Source organism: Halichoerus grypus, chromosome 11, assembly GCF_964656455.1.
Source record: "Halichoerus grypus chromosome 11, mHalGry1.hap1.1, whole genome shotgun sequence".
NCBI lineage: Eukaryota > Metazoa > Chordata > Mammalia > Carnivora > Phocidae > Halichoerus > Halichoerus grypus.
In genome coordinates this window covers 10,135,860-10,150,504 of record NC_135722.1, presented here as the reverse complement: position 1 = coordinate 10,150,504, position 14,645 = coordinate 10,135,860, and the positions used below count along the sequence as shown (strand labels likewise).

General features: G+C 54.7%; 1 protein-coding gene and 1 long non-coding RNA gene across 5 annotated transcripts in view; both read left to right on the top strand.

Moving 5' to 3' along the window:
• The window catches only part of LOC144379413 (uncharacterized), a 197,578-nt gene that overhangs the window by 160,040 nt on the left and 22,893 nt on the right, over positions 1-14,645 (top strand). Inside the window, exon 3 of one of the 4 annotated variants that reach the window (XR_013442312.1) lies at positions 14,523-14,549. The exons of the other annotated variants lie outside the window; for them this stretch is intronic. This is a non-coding gene — a long non-coding RNA (uncharacterized LOC144379413). Of the gene's footprint in view, positions 1-14,522; positions 14,550-14,645 lie in introns of those variants that run through there. 4 annotated transcript variants of the gene reach the window in all.
• LOC118545654 (pepsin A) lies at positions 299-9,191 on the top strand. Its single transcript, XM_036108028.2, has 9 exons — positions 299-465; positions 908-1,064; positions 2,951-3,068; positions 3,615-3,733; positions 4,442-4,641; positions 6,292-6,408; positions 7,428-7,572; positions 7,665-7,763; positions 8,877-9,191. The coding sequence occupies exons 1-9, from the start codon at positions 410-412 to the stop codon at positions 9,024-9,026; spliced, it is 1,161 nt and encodes a 386-aa protein (XP_035963921.1). The 5' UTR covers positions 299-409; the 3' UTR covers positions 9,027-9,191.

Genomic DNA, 14,645 nt, shown 5'->3' with positions numbered 1-14,645 from the left:
TCCCCCAGCGGCGGGGGCGGGGTACAGTGAGCCCCCTCGACATCTGTTCAGTGTTAAGTGCACTTTAGAACCATTTTGTCAAAACATGCAGCTTGTCAAGTTTTAACGAATTCCATTATTTAAGAAATAAGCCACCGCTCTGTAGCTTGCCCTCTGCAGGTCCATCCCCACTGCAGGGGTTCGGTCCTGGTGGAAATCTACTCGATTGGGAACTTCCCAGAACAGAGCTGAGGGGCGGAGACAGTCTTATCAGGAACTTTTCTGCCTGGGGTTACGAAAACGGGTGACATTTGGAGGCTGATAAGGCTGACCCCCAGCCCTTGGACTGTATATAAGGAGCAGCTCCTGCCGGCTCTCCTGCACTTTCCAGCCTTCAACCCTTCTCTGGAGATCGGGACCGAGAAGAACCATGAAGTGGCTGCTGCTGGTCACCTTGGTGGCACTCTCTGAGTGCGCTATCATCAGGTGAGTCTCGGGGACACACAGCCCCCCGACTGGCTTCCCAGGGCTGTTTCCTTCTGCTGCCTGTCACGTTCCTTCCTTTCCCCTCACATTTTTCTTCCTTCTTCCCTCGTCCAACTCCTCTCTGCTCCACCACCTCCAGCCCCCCTTCTGGTCTCCCTCTGCCCTTTTGGGGAGGCAGCACTGCCGACGTGCCTCTCGAGTCCTACCCGGGCTGGGTTCCCAGCTCCAGGACCGGGCCGGGTGACTTTGAGCAAGCACTCAACCTCTTTGCGTTCGTGTGCCAAAAAGAGAAGCATCTCCCCTCTTGGCTTCCCCCTCCTTCTCCCTCTCTTGGGTCAGCTTCCTTTTCCTTCCGAGGCTTCCGCGGCACCCCACGAGCAGACTCCTCACCTAACTACTCTGCCTCCTCCTAAGCCCCCTGTTTGCCAATGCTCCGTCGCAGGGTTCCCCTGGTCAAAAAGAAGTCCTTAAGAAAGAACCTGAGAGAGCATGGGCTCCTAGAGGACTTCCTGAAGAAGCACAGCCCCAACCCAGCCAGCAAGTACTTCCCCCAGGAGGCCGCTGTGATGGCCACGGAGCCCCTGGAGAACTACATGGACGTGAGTGTCCAGGCCGGCCCCGGACGAGAGAGAGGGGCTCCCGGGGGTCTTGGATGATGGGCCGGAGCTCCCAGGCAGGAACCCAGGGGTCTGCGCCCAGGATTGCAGATGCACAGGGGGTGCAGGAAAATTCACAATCAGAGCCGTGGTTCTCATTGGCTCTTTTGTTCAGCCATCCCGTGTTCATGCACACAGAGCACCTCCTTCTGTGACAGGCACTGTGCCGGGCCCAGGGGCAGCTGCCGTGGACAAAACCAAGCACGGCCCCTGCTCTCATGCAGCTCACAATCTAGGAGGGAGAGACAGACAGCAAGCGAGGAGCCTCACAAACCATGAAAAGCACAACGGGGCCAAGGGCTGCACAGTAAAGGTCTCAGGCTCAGAGGGTGCGGCCGGGGCAAGCAGCGAAGGAAGAGCTGGGGTTTCCAGGGGACAGAAGAGTGTCCTGGGGGGTGACGGCTCGTGCCAGATCCCGTGACAGTGGAGAACAGAGTGCATTTGAGGAAAGGAGACTGGTATTCATGGAGAGCGGAGAGCGAGGGAGAGAGGCACAGCGAGACCTGCGGGGTCAGTGAGTGGAGCCAAGTCAGAGTCTCAGGAGGGTCTGCAGCCTAACTGGCACTGAGTTGCCTTCACCGGAAGGGCTGACATGACCAGATGGGAGCTTCAGGAAGATCACTCCGACTCTCCGATTTGGGACCCCATGGCAACACCCAGCCCTTCGGTAGATACTACGCATCCCTACCGTGAAAGGCCCTGGGCCAAGGGTATGAGACCAGGTTGCCCGTCCTTACGAGCTTAGCCTATTTAAAACCTCCAGCCCTGGTGCCTCGGCTCTCTTGCTTGGGAGGCACGTGACTTTGGGCAAGTCATTTACATTCTGAGTGAGCCTCACCTTCCTCGTCTGTAAGACAGAACCACTAATATCTACCATCAGGGTGTTGTCCCAAGTAATGGATGCAGTAATGTTTTTTGGAGTGCTTAGCATGGGGCCTGGTCCTTGGTAAGAGCTTGGTAAAGTCAGCCCACCTGTTCACTTAACAAATATTTATGAAGCACCTACTATGTGCAAGCAGCTAAGGAAACAGTGGTGGAGAAGTAAAGTTCCTGGAGCTTATATTCTGGATGGAAAGACAAATAAGAGACAAATAAATATGTAAGATAATATCAGGGAATGACAAGGGTCACAAATTAAAAATCGAGTAAGGGGGGGCAGTGGGGGAGGGGCAAATGTAGGTAAAGGGGTCAGGGAGGGCCGCTTGGCAGAGGGGACATTTGACTGGAGCTCTGAATGAGTGATGAGTAGGAGCCAGCCAAGGAAAGATCTAGAATAAATATCTTCCTAGCACAAGAAATAGCAAGTGCAAAGGCCCTGGGAGGGGAAGGAGCTTATCATCATCTAAGAATCGCGAGACCAGTGGGGCTGGAACGGAGCTAGCAAGGGAGAAGTGCTGCCCATCATTAGGTGACTCGTTGATCTCCCCATCGACAATTTACTGAAAAAAGCATTTCAGCATATACTCTGATGGGTGTGTCAGGTTGCACCCCTTTCTGAGAACGTGCATTCTCTAGGACGATGAGACTAAGCTATACGAGATGAGAGCTGAAGAGGGGGCAGCAGATTGGGTGTTCATGGTGCTTAGAAGAGAACAGTCAGAGGGTAATGGGGGAGCAATCAGGGAAAACTTCCTAGAGGAGGGGAGACCAGGCTGGGCCTTGAAGGATGGATGCATTGGACAGGGCGAGAAGGACCAGGAGAACAGTGAAGGGAAAGGTGGGAGATAGGCTGAGGAGCCGACCCAGACACAGTCCCCAGGGAGGCCGGGCCGGGGAGTCCCAGGGAGCGGTGCGCTCAGTGAACTGTGCCCCCCACCCCACCCGGACAGACGGAGTACTTTGGCACCATCGGCATCGGAACCCCCCCTCAGGAGTTCACCGTCATCTTCGACACAGGCTCCTCGAACCTGTGGGTGCCCTCCGTCTACTGCTCCAGTCCTGCCTGCAGTGAGTGCTCGGCCCCGCCCGGCCCAGGCTCCCCGGCACCAGCCCTTGGGGGAGCCCACAGCACCCAGGGCTTCAAGCCTGGGGGAGGCACTCAGGGATTCACTCCATAGGCATTTACTGAGCACCTACCTTGTGCCAAGCACGGGGCTTAGGTGCCCGGGGATAACAGGGTGAATCACACACGGTCCCTGCCCTCAGGGACTTCAGTCTACTGGCAGAGAGAAGCGTGAAGGTGCTTAGCACCGTGGATGGCCATGAGCCTGCTCTGCTCAGGGGAGCAATCAGAGAAGACTTCCAGGAGGAGGGGAGACCAGGGGGTCCTTGGGGACCTCCCATCGGGTACATGGTCCCAACTGGCCCAACTAGACAGAAGTGGAAACTGGGGATGCTTAGGCTCTAAAGTTTGGGGGGAAGGTTACTTTTCTCCTCCAAAGGCCCCCGCCCACCCCACACAGAACCAAGACACTCACCCTAGGAAGACACTCTCAGCCCATGACTCTCACTCGGCTTTTTGAGTTTGACGTCATTACTTCTTGCCCCTGGCAGCCAACCACAACCGCTTCAACCCTCAGCAGTCCTCCACCTACGAGGGCACCAGCCAGACAGTCTCCATCGCCTATGGCACCGGCAGCATGACAGGTATCCTGGGCTACGACACCGTCCAGGTGAGCACCTGCGGGCCGGCCACCTCATCCCGCGCAGCCCTGAAGCCATCTTCCCAGGACCCTGGGGACCACAGTGCACCCCCAGAGTGAGCTTATTCAAGCAATGTGGGTCTCGGTGACCACAAAAGTAAGCTGAAAGGGGACGCAGGAGGGGAAAGTGGCAAAGATGTCGCAGCCATTTCTAGGTGGAGCAGTAGTGGGTAAGGGGGTGGGGCGCCCGGAGCCATAAGCCAACTTCAGCAGCACCAAGTTGAATGCCAGGTAGGGGACAGGAGCAGAAGGCAAAAAGGCTCAGTTCTCTTTCAGCACCTCCTCCCCCTTTTCATACCCCCCCCTGCAGCCCCCCTGAGTCAGGTGAACTCCACAAGCCCCACCCCCCACCCCGCAGGGTGCAGCAGGGGTCAAGGGCTCTGACTTGCCTGGGGTCTGCTTTGCATCCAGTCTTCAGAAACACACACACACACACACACACACACACTGCGACCATCTGCTCTGCAGCAAATTCTCCCTCTGCATCTCAGACCGTGGCCATCTGGAGATCAGTAACAAGCATTCCCGGGGCCAGTCCCTCCCCCTTCCTTCCAGCCTGCCGCCCTGGAAGCCAAGTCCTACTCGAAATGAAGCAGGGATGCTCTGGGCCCACGGCGGGCACCACAGTGCTCAGTCAACACGTGCTGATGGTGAACATCTTGGTTTCCCCCGATTCAGGTCGGAGGCATCTCAGACACCAACCAGATCTTCGGTCTGAGCAAGACTGAGCCCAGCTCCTTCCTGTACTACGCTCCCTTCGACGGCATCCTGGGTCTGGCCTACCCCCAGATTTCATCTTCCGGGGCTACCCCTGTCTTTGACAACATGTGGAACCAGGGGCTGGTTTCCCAAGACCTCTTCTCTGTCTACCTAAGCGGGTAAGTTGGGCGGGCGGGGGTGGGGGGGGGGGCGCAGCGGGGGGCCATCCAGGGCTGGGTGGGGTGGACGGCGTCTCAGCAAGCAAGGGATTTGAAAGGTCAAGGTGTTAAGTCTCAAGAGGTAAATCTTGGAGACAATGGTGCCAAATCCCTCCCTGATGAACCACCTCCCTTCATCTCGTTTTACCAGTGTGACTTTTGTCGCCTCGACTTACACAATCAAATGTCACCAGCCATTAGCTCCCTAGCACCAATACCCTCGTTGTTGGCCCCCAGGAGTGGATTAAGTGAATCCACTTAAAACGGGGGCCAAAATTCCACAGCACACAGACCGTGTGCTCGCAGCAGCCTGGAGCCACGCGGCCGTCTGGCTCTGCGTCTCCCATGCCTAGCGCACAGCCCGCACTCAGTCGATATTTGCTGAGTAACTGAATGCATGAATGAATGAGAACAGCTGGAATTTTAAATTTTTCATTTAAAAATGAAAATAGGACTTTGTTCAAGACATTTGTCTTGAACAAGGGAACTTTTAACTGATGAAAGCAAGTTTCTTCTGTTAATTAACAAAATCTAGATTCCGGTTGTGACCACGAGTTAATTGGAACAACGAATAAAGAATAAGCCAAGGGCTGGTTTGGTTGAGTAAAGGTTTATGCAAGAATATCAGAGGGTGTCATCAATTTTCTTGAGACACTCACCCTTCCTCTGACACATCCTTCTCTCTCTCGAAGTGATTTGTTGTGCTCAATGTTTTTCTCGGGTTGCTAACTGTTCTGCTGTAATCTCATTGGGCCGCATCATACGGTCAGATGTTTGCAGGGAGGTGGGGTGGGGTTAGGGGAGTGGGGATCGTTTTATCTGCGGCCAGTTCTTCCTTGGTTAATTTCCTATCATTGCCCGCCTTTGCTTCCCTATCTGACCCAAAATTGCAGAGATTTAGAAAGTGAATGTCCCAGTAACAAGGACTCCTACAATTTACAACGGGGGGGCCATTCATCCGTTTCTCCTCTTGGCCACTTAATATTCCAGTCGGCTCGTGCACATAACCTGTCTTTATGGCTACTTCGGTATTTCTCTTATTTCTCCAACCGATCAGGGCTTTCTCCATCACAGCACTCTGGACATTTTAGACCAGAGAATTCTTTGCTGTTGGGGGTGGGGGGGGGCTGTCCTGTGCATTGCGGGATGGTTAGCACCTCCCCAGCCTGTCTACTAGCTTTCAGTAACACCCCCTTACTCCTTCCGAATCACGACAATCAAAACACATCCCAGATGTTGGCAAATTGGAAACCACCCCTGGCTGAGAGCCAGTGAACTACACCATCAGGTCCTTACGAGCGGCCACTGCCATGCATTCGCTTCTCTTGAGCTCCCCGCAGCAATGGGAGTGAACATGGGGTAGAAACCACACACCTTGGAACCAGAAGGACATGAGCCACTCCCTGGCTGCGTGACCTGCGAGTTGCCTCATGTCTTTGAGCCTTGCTGCAAAGTGGAAATAAAAATAGTGACCCTGTCTGTCACTTGCCACAGCTCCTGGCACTGGCAAGAGTGTAATCAAGGGCAGCTCTCAGGACGGGCATAGTAGATGTTCAGGTGAATGAGTGAATGCGTGAATGAATTCCTGTCTCTCACCCCCACTTTCCATAGCAATGACCAGAGTGGCAGCGTGGTGATGTTTGGCGGCATCGATTCTTCTTACTTCACTGGAAACCTGAACTGGGTGCCTGTTTCTGTTGAGGGTTATTGGCAGATCACCGTGGACAGGTGAGAGCACTGTGGATGGCCAACACCCTGCCGTGGGCCCCCCGTCTCCTTTCCATATAGACTCGGAGGTAACTAAGCTTTCTAGAATCCCCCTGGAAGAGCCAGTGCCGGGAAATGTACCCCAGGGGGAGAAGGCGGAAGCTGGCCAAGCCAGAGAGACCCCAAGAAAGGTACCTCACTGGAGAAGGAGAGTCACTTTCCTTCTGGTCAAGCGGGCAGGACAATCTCCCAGCAGACATGTCCACACGTCCCAGCACTTAGCGGACCTAGAACTAGCTCATGACCCTCCCTCCCACCCTAGGGTGAAGGGGCTGACTTGTCTCAGGGCATTCCCTTTCTACTCTCCCCTTCGGGGCCCGCCCCTCCCCCAAGCAGCCTCGGTCCCCAGCTGTCCGTCGCCCAGCTGGCCTGCCAGGGTGACCAGCGGCCCAGGTTTGCCCGGGAATGCGCCATTTCCTGGGACACCAGACTCCCAGTACTGAACCCGGGACGGTGCTGACCAGACTGGCACCTAGCGGTCACCTTGCGTCTGCCCCAGCCCTGCTAAAGCTTCATCACGTCCTGCACCTCCCGCCCCTGCTCCGTATCTCCCTCCCTCCCTGCCTGTGATGCCCTCCTCCCACTCTGCGCCTCCTTCGCAACCTCGGGGGTCTGCTTGCCGGAGAAGCCTTCCGCGGCACCACCACCCTCCCCCTGGATTATGCTTCCATTCCGCGGCCATGTGTCCAGCTCTTCCTGCTCTTGTGCCACCAAAACCCATCTTTGCAGCCAGACCGTGTGCTCGCAGCAACCTGGAGCCATGCGGCCGTCTGGCTCTGCGTCTCCCATGCCTAGCGCACAGCCCGCACTCAGTCGATATTTGCTGAGTAACTGAATGCATGAATGAATGAGAACAGCTGGAATTTTATGTATTGGCCAATGGATGGAAGGGGGGACCCTCTGGGGCCACCTGGTTCCTCCTTGGGGAGATATATACCCCCTGGGGACTCCGGGGACCCTCACTGGCATCTCGTCCTTAGTGTCACCATGAACGGAGAGGCCGTCGCTTGCAGTCAGGGCTGCCAGGCCATCGTCGACACAGGTACCTCTCTGCTGACCGGCCCGAGCAGTGCTATTGCCACCCTCCAGAGCTACATTGGAGCCAGCCAGGGCTCACAGGGCCAGGTGAGTCCAGCCCTGAGTGCCCTGTTCTAGACCCAAGTGGTGGGTCTGCCATGCAGAAGAAACGAAAGTCTCCTAACCCTCACGCTTTCCAGATGGTGATCAGCTGCTCAGCCATCAACAACCTGCCCGACATCGTCTTCACCATCAACGGCATCCCGTACCCTGTGCCTCCCAGCGCCTACATCCTGCAGGTAAGGGGGCTCTGGGCCAGTCACCTACAGGTACCTGCGGTGAATGTGGCCACACACCATGGCACTTTGCACAAGGGAAAGTGCTCTTCCAAGGGCTGAAGCTGACATCTGTTCTGCACAGCCTCCAGAGAAAAAGAAGACATTTAAAATAAATGCAAGAATGAAAATGTGGATGCAGCGCCCCCCCCAAGGGGAAAAGTGAGGCAAAGACTGGTGGCAGGAAAAGAGGATTTCCAGTTGGACACCTGAGTCCAAGTCCTGGGTCTCAATGACTAGCTCATTGATTCCGAGCCAGCTACAACCTCTCCCAGCTCAGTGTCCTGGTCTAGAAACTAGAGATGTCAGCGTTCCCCACCCCCAGAGCGTGGGTAGGGTAATCGAGTGGGATCGACCACATCAAAGCTACAAAGGGTTGAGCAAATGGAAACCATACCTTCCTTAGGGTCAGGGCTTGTGATGCTCCTACTGTCTTTGCAAGTAACAAATCTTTACTTGGTAGGGCATGAGACACAGGACAACGCTTCACCGACTATTATAATGCCAGGTGGAAAACCGGTTCTGCCCTGGGAGTCGATGTTATTCAGCAAGAAGTATTGATGGCCAGGCGGTTCCCTCGCAGGGATGCCGATTAATTAAGAGGGGGCGTGGCCTAAGCAATGGGGAGGGGGGGTGGGTTTCAAAGCTCCCCAGGTGGTTCTAATGTGCAGCCAAGGTGGTGGCCCGGTGCCCTAGTAAGTGAAAAGGACTAACAGCTGATCTGCTTTGCCACCGGACGGGGTCAGAATGAGAAAAGGCTGTGTCACCAGGGCTTCCAAAATCCTTCACGGCGGCTGACTTCTCCCTAAACCTCTTAGCTCCGATGCTGATGTCAGGGTTTGTACGTATGCCAGAAACACTGGTTCATGTCTAGTAATCCCTGGAAACCAATAGCAGAGCTAACAGCTTATCCAGGCAGACCCCCGGCCAAGAAGAGCCAAGTCCCCAGACACAAGCCAGGAAATTCTTTCCTTGCACGTGCCATGCGGTGGCCCGGGGACCTTGATGCTTCGTCCCTGGCACCCTGGCACCGCAGAGTCTGTGCCCTGTCTCCAGCTTTCTTCTCCTTTCCTCCAGAGCCAGGAGGGCTGTGTCAGTGGCCTCCAAGGCATGAACCTCCCCACCCCCTCCGGAGAGCTCTGGATCCTGGGTGACGTCTTCATCCGCCAGTACTTTGCTGTCTTCGACAGGGCCAACAACCAGGTCGGCCTGGCCCCCGTGGCCTGAGCCGGCGTCTCTCCCGCCGCGTCCCAGGAAGATCTAGCCTTAGTCGCCCGCTCTAGATGTATATAATTCTCCCGATTGTTCTTCCTATGGGACTGTGGAGGTGGAATCTTGGGCCCCTCCCCTGTCATACCAATAACGTAGAATAAAAACCTATCCTCCTGGAAAGTGTGCCTTGTATTTCTCCCCACACCACCAGGGTCAGAACACCAGGGCAGGGGGACAAGATGACCACGTCCACTTGGACAATACCAAACAGTGACAGGGCTACACACCCCATAATAGAGCCGGGAAGATGATCGGCCTTCAGCAGGTCCAGCTGGGAGAAAGACAGGCACCAGAAATACCAGGCCTTTTGCCTCCTCGTGGAATAGAGCACCTAGGTTCTTGGTGAGGGAGTCAGCTTCTTATTTCTCCCAAAGGCAGTAAGAGATAGTGAGAAAAGGGAAGAGATTAGGGGGAGGTAGCATTCCACTAAGCAGGCCAGGCAGGGGATTGAGGGGTGACCAAAGCTGACACCCCCACATCTACCGGGCTGCTCTCTGGGATCAGCTGGTTGGTCCAGACTAACACTTGAAGACCCCTCGAAGCTCTGGGTGCAGGACACTGAACTGATCCGATGGTTTTCCACTGGGGAGAGGGGGTGCAGAGGTTGTGAGAAGGCAGTGGGCATGCCCTTTAGCAAATACACCCTCACCTGCAAATGGAAAAAACCTAGAGCAGCATTTCTCCCGGTGGGTTTGGTAGCCAAACCTCCAGTGAAAAACAAAGTTACAGAAGAGCATGCAACATGTAGCATTCCAGGCCCTGCTTGGAGGTGCAGGAGGCCCGTTTCCCGAAGGCTCTGAGAAGTGCTCCCACAAAGTCATCTGTTTGACCTTGACCCAGCTCAGCCTGATGCCCAGTGCCTCTCTTGCTCGCAAACCTTTTGCAGTCCTATGCTCCTCGGCTGGACTGTTGGAAAACTCCCACAGCTGGCGAGCTGGATTCCAGGCAGAGGGCTGGCGCTGGGTCCCTGCGGGGAGGGAGTGACTTTGGGGTGTCCAGAACGGGATGGCTTGGGAAACTCTCTTGTCACATCCTCCTCCAGTTTGTCATTTGTCACTCACACAAATATAAGATGTTGGGCTCTAGGATGCCCTGGGTCTCCCCAATGTCACGGATCCCCTCCCTAGCCCATTTTCCAGAGCTGAACAGTGTTTTTGAAATAGAAATCTTGATCACATCTCACCCTTGCTTAAAACCTTCAACTAACGCCTTGCACTTGCACTTGGAATAAGACAATACATCTTCCAAGCTCTACATGCTCTCTGGCCCCCGAGTACCTTCCCTGCCTCACCTTGACCCCCTCCCCTCATCCTGAGCCCCCCACCCACCCACCCTGGCCTTCTGCCACCTCCACAAATACCCAAACTTCTTCCCTACCTCTGGACCTCTGTACACCTTGTGCCCTTTGCCTGGATTGCTGCTCCTTTTCTCTTGACCCGCGACCACTGAGCATCCTGCAGATCTCAGCTTACACAGCACCTCCCTGCGAAGCCTTCCCTGACCACCCTCTCATGGAGCCCGGCCCTCCTATCTGTTAGGGCACTCGGCACACCCTGCAGTCATGCATTTCTGCGAGTGCTCGTTTTAGATCCACGAGGGCAGGCACTGCTGAAGCCCCGGCATCCAGAGCAGGGCCTGGCACATCGCAGGTGCCCAATAAATATTTGCGGACTGAGTGATGAATTCAGGATGACTTTTTGAAAGGAAACAACAAAGAAGTGGATCTGCTTTCACTGAGGGCATGCTTAAGACAGCAGATGGGTCCACTCCCACCCCCACCAACGTTCTGTCCCAGTCCTATTTGGTCCTGAGACAAACAGGTGGACTTCTCGGGTTTCTGGGGAGGAATTTCACACTGTCCTGGCTCCTTTGCTGTGTTTGTGTTTCTGGCATTTCCCGAGCACCTCCCATGAGCCAGGCAGCGTGCTAGGCTCTGGGGATGTGGGCCCGTACTCCTGGACCCTTCCTGCTCTGCTCCTGGCCCCTGCAGCTGCAGCTCAGCCCCTCCTTCCCGCCCCTCTTCCGTTTCCTCGCCCTGGGATGCCTGGATCCAGACAGAATCTAAAAAGACTCCCCTTTAAACAGACCATTTGGACTGGGAAACCTGGAGCTGACATGTCTGATCTGACTCTTTCCGCTTTGCCCCACGAGATAAGATAGATTCACATTCCTGTTCTACGGTCTCAGGCTTCCCTCCGTTCATCTTTCTCCATTCCCTGCAGGCCTTGGGGGTCTAAGCACAGCTCCATCCATCCTTCCACTTCACATTTGTCCAGGAGTATATTTTCATCTCCTAGGTCTCTGCTCCACTCATCTGTGGAACCCACACCCTCCCCGGACCCGGGGTCTCGTGCAGTGCCGGTGGGAACATAAACTGGTAGGCTCCCTAAGGAGCGCCACCTGGCAATATCTATCAAAATGAGAAATGTGTATACGTTCTGGCCCAGTAACTTCCCTTCTGGGAATTTATCTTTAAAACATACACTTGCACACGTGCAGAATGATGTAAGTACGAGGTTATTCTTTGTAGCATCTTTTGTAAGAGCAAGATTTGAAACAACCCAAATGTCCACCCATGGGGTCCACCCTGGTTAAGCAGGCTATGATGTGTGCACATAAGGAGCTACTCGGCAGCTGTAAAAAGGTTAAAAATGAGTATGCTCACATGCTTGCTTCGGCAGCACATATACTAAAAATGAGTATGCTCACTAGGTGCTGGGAAAAAATCTTGAAAAGAGATTGTTAGGTGAAGCACACACATGCACACAAACAGGTGACAACCAGGCTTATACTATGCTGTCTTTGGATTACAAAGAAAGAAAATAAGATTTGCTTGCACTTACACAATGGAACTGGGAAAGAACACCCAGAATCAGAAACCGTAAAAGGAAGAAGAGGGGGAGCTGGGTAGACGTGGGATGGGGGAGACGTCTCACTGAATACAATTTTACAAGCCTCTGACTTGGTTTTGGCTAAGGTCATGATCTCAGGGTCGTGAGATCGAGCCCCACATCAGGCTCTGCACTGAGCATGGAGCCTGCTTAAGGTTCTCTCTCTCTCCCTCTGCCCCTTCCCCCATTCTCTTTCCTCTCTAAAACACACACACACACACACACACACACACACACACACACAACAAAAAACAGGGCTGGGTGGCTCAGTCATTAAGTGTCTGCCTTCGGCTCAGGTCATGATCCCAGAGTCCTGGGATCGAGCCCCACATCGGGCTCCCTGCTCGGCAGGAACCCTGCTTCTCCCTCTCCCACTCCCCCTGCTTATGTTCCCTCTCTCGCTGTGTCTCTCTCTGTCAAATAAATAAAATCTTAAAAAAAAAAAAAAGAAATCTCTTGGGGCACCTGGGGTGGCTCAGTTGGTTTAGCATCTGCCGTCAGCTCAGGTAATGATCCCAGGGTCCTGGGATCAGGCCCCAAATCGGGCTACCTGCTCCGCGGGGAGCCTGCTTCTCCCTCTGCCTGACACTCCGCCTACTTGTGCTCTCTCTCTCTGTCAAATAAATAAATAAAGTCTTTTTAAAAATTATTTTTAAAAAAAGTTAAGGGAAGGTACTGTTAAACCTCTGAGTTATCCTAATTTTTTTCAAAGATTTTATTTATTTGTGGTTTGTCCTACTCGGCTTAGTTTGTCCTTGAGCTTATTGATCTAAAAACCTCCAAAATTAGGTCTCTTGAACTGGGTCCGATCATTGGGCCCTTTGGGAACTCCCTGGGTCCGGTGAAACTGACACCATGGACCAGGCTTCAGGCATCCTCTCTTCCGCATCCTCTACTGCTTCTCAGAAGATTCCTGAAGTGTGGAATCCAGGTAAGGGACCCTGAAGTGTGTGTTCACCCAAAACCAAACTCCCCCCCCCCCCCCCGAGTGTTGGAGTCTGAGAATTCAGACCAGCTCCTGCCATTCATTAAAAGCAGCCCTCACCCACCTGGGGTCTTGAAGGCAGTCCCCCGGCCTGCTGGAGCCAGCCAGCCCTGGACAGGGGCCCAAGCATCCTGAGGCTTCTCTCGGGCAGAACATGTTCTCAGCAAGTTGGATCCCACCGGGGCCTTCCAACATGTCACGTCAATACTACCTGAAGGAGGACAGCTCTGAGCCCCCCACGGGTCCTGGGAAGGGACTATGCTGACCACAGTGTGAGGGAGTGAGAATCCTGGGCAGCCCGGAGGCCCTCTGCGGACAGCTCCCTCACCTCTTCCCCAAGAGCCTGCATGTGCCCAGGGGCCTGTGGAAAGGAGGCAGGTTCCATGCTCGGCCCCAGCCAGCTGGACGTGCTGGAGAGCCAACAGCCTGGGAACAAGAGAGGGACGAGAGTGGCATCCTCAGGCCCTCGGGAGGACAATGCGGAGTCGTGTGCCACACGGTCTCCCAGAGGGTCTGCGGAAGGACTGGGTGCCCATCGCCCATAGCCGTGACCCGCTCTGTAATGCACGGTGGTCGGTTTTCTTCTTGTCTGTCTCACCACCCCTTCCCTCACCGTGCTCCCTGGGATCACCCCCCCAAGGTCAGTGACTCCCCCAAATATTTCCCTCTAGGTCTGCTCCTGGGGGAGCCCAAACCAAAATAGGGTAATCACAGTGCCCTCCACAAACTGTCTCTGAAACCAGAAGAATCCCACCAGGTGTGATGCGTAGGGACGAAAGCGAGCCTGGGAGTCAGAGAACAGGGCTCTCCTCCCAGCTCAGACGTCACAATCCGTGCAACCTCAGGACACTTCTCTGGGCCTCTGTGGTCCCCGCTGTCAACGGGGAGAGGGAGCCCAGAGAAGCATTCTTTAGATTTGGACCACCTTGGGGAAAATGTTTACAGCTATCCTCCTGCCCTTCGTTTTGTTTTTTTTCTAACGTTCAAAATAAACACGATTTACTTGAGCTCTATGGAGGAGAAAACTCAAACTGCACACTTTATTGAATAGCGATGAGCAAATTTTGGCACTGACTCTCAGCTACTACCACCTTGACAGCTGGATTGTTCCAGAAGTGGCAATGTGGAGACAGCCAGCATGCTGCACGTTCATCCTGAAATTAGATCCCAGGGGGCATTGTGACGTGGGCCGGCTGTCCCGGGGCGCAAGCACAAACCACTGAGAGGTTTGGAGGCATTAGCGCATGCCAGGGTCACAGCCACCTGGGACATCTACAGGTGGGGGAGCTGGACCTAAGGTCGCTGGTAGGATCACAGCTGACCAGGGCATCCCAGACCTCACTCTCCATCACATGCCTCAAGTCTTACTGGACAAGAAGGTCTCTAAGTCCTTTGCATCTCTCAAGCCTTGGGTTTGCACGCTCCCAGCTAGAAATTCATTATTCCTGCCACTGCGCTGGGATTGGGACCTCACTGCCACACTGGGGTCTGGGTGGGTGCCTCAGATGGCCTTGCATCCAGCACCTCTGCAGATGCTCCGCCCTGGGATGTGTGCTGAGCAGCCGGGCACAGAAGAGCTGGGGAGCGAGGGGGGGCGGCGCCCGCAGTTGTGGGCGGGGTCTGTGCCCTGGGGGTTGCCGAATAAACGGATTTCAGTGATAGCAAGCTGGTGACCAGGTGACAGCTTAGCTCCCTGTC

Coding starts and splice junctions, on each gene's coding strand:
- LOC118545654 (XM_036108028.2), top strand. CDS start 410: ATGAAGTGGCTGCTGCTGGTCACCTTGGTGGCACTCTCTGAGTGCGCT. Junction 1,065..2,950: donor CCCTGGAGAACTACATGGAC/GTGAGTGTCCAG, acceptor CCACCCGGACAG/ACGGAGTACTTTGGCACCAT. Junction 7,764..8,876: donor CCAGCGCCTACATCCTGCAG/GTAAGGGGGCTC, acceptor CCTTTCCTCCAG/AGCCAGGAGGGCTGTGTCAG.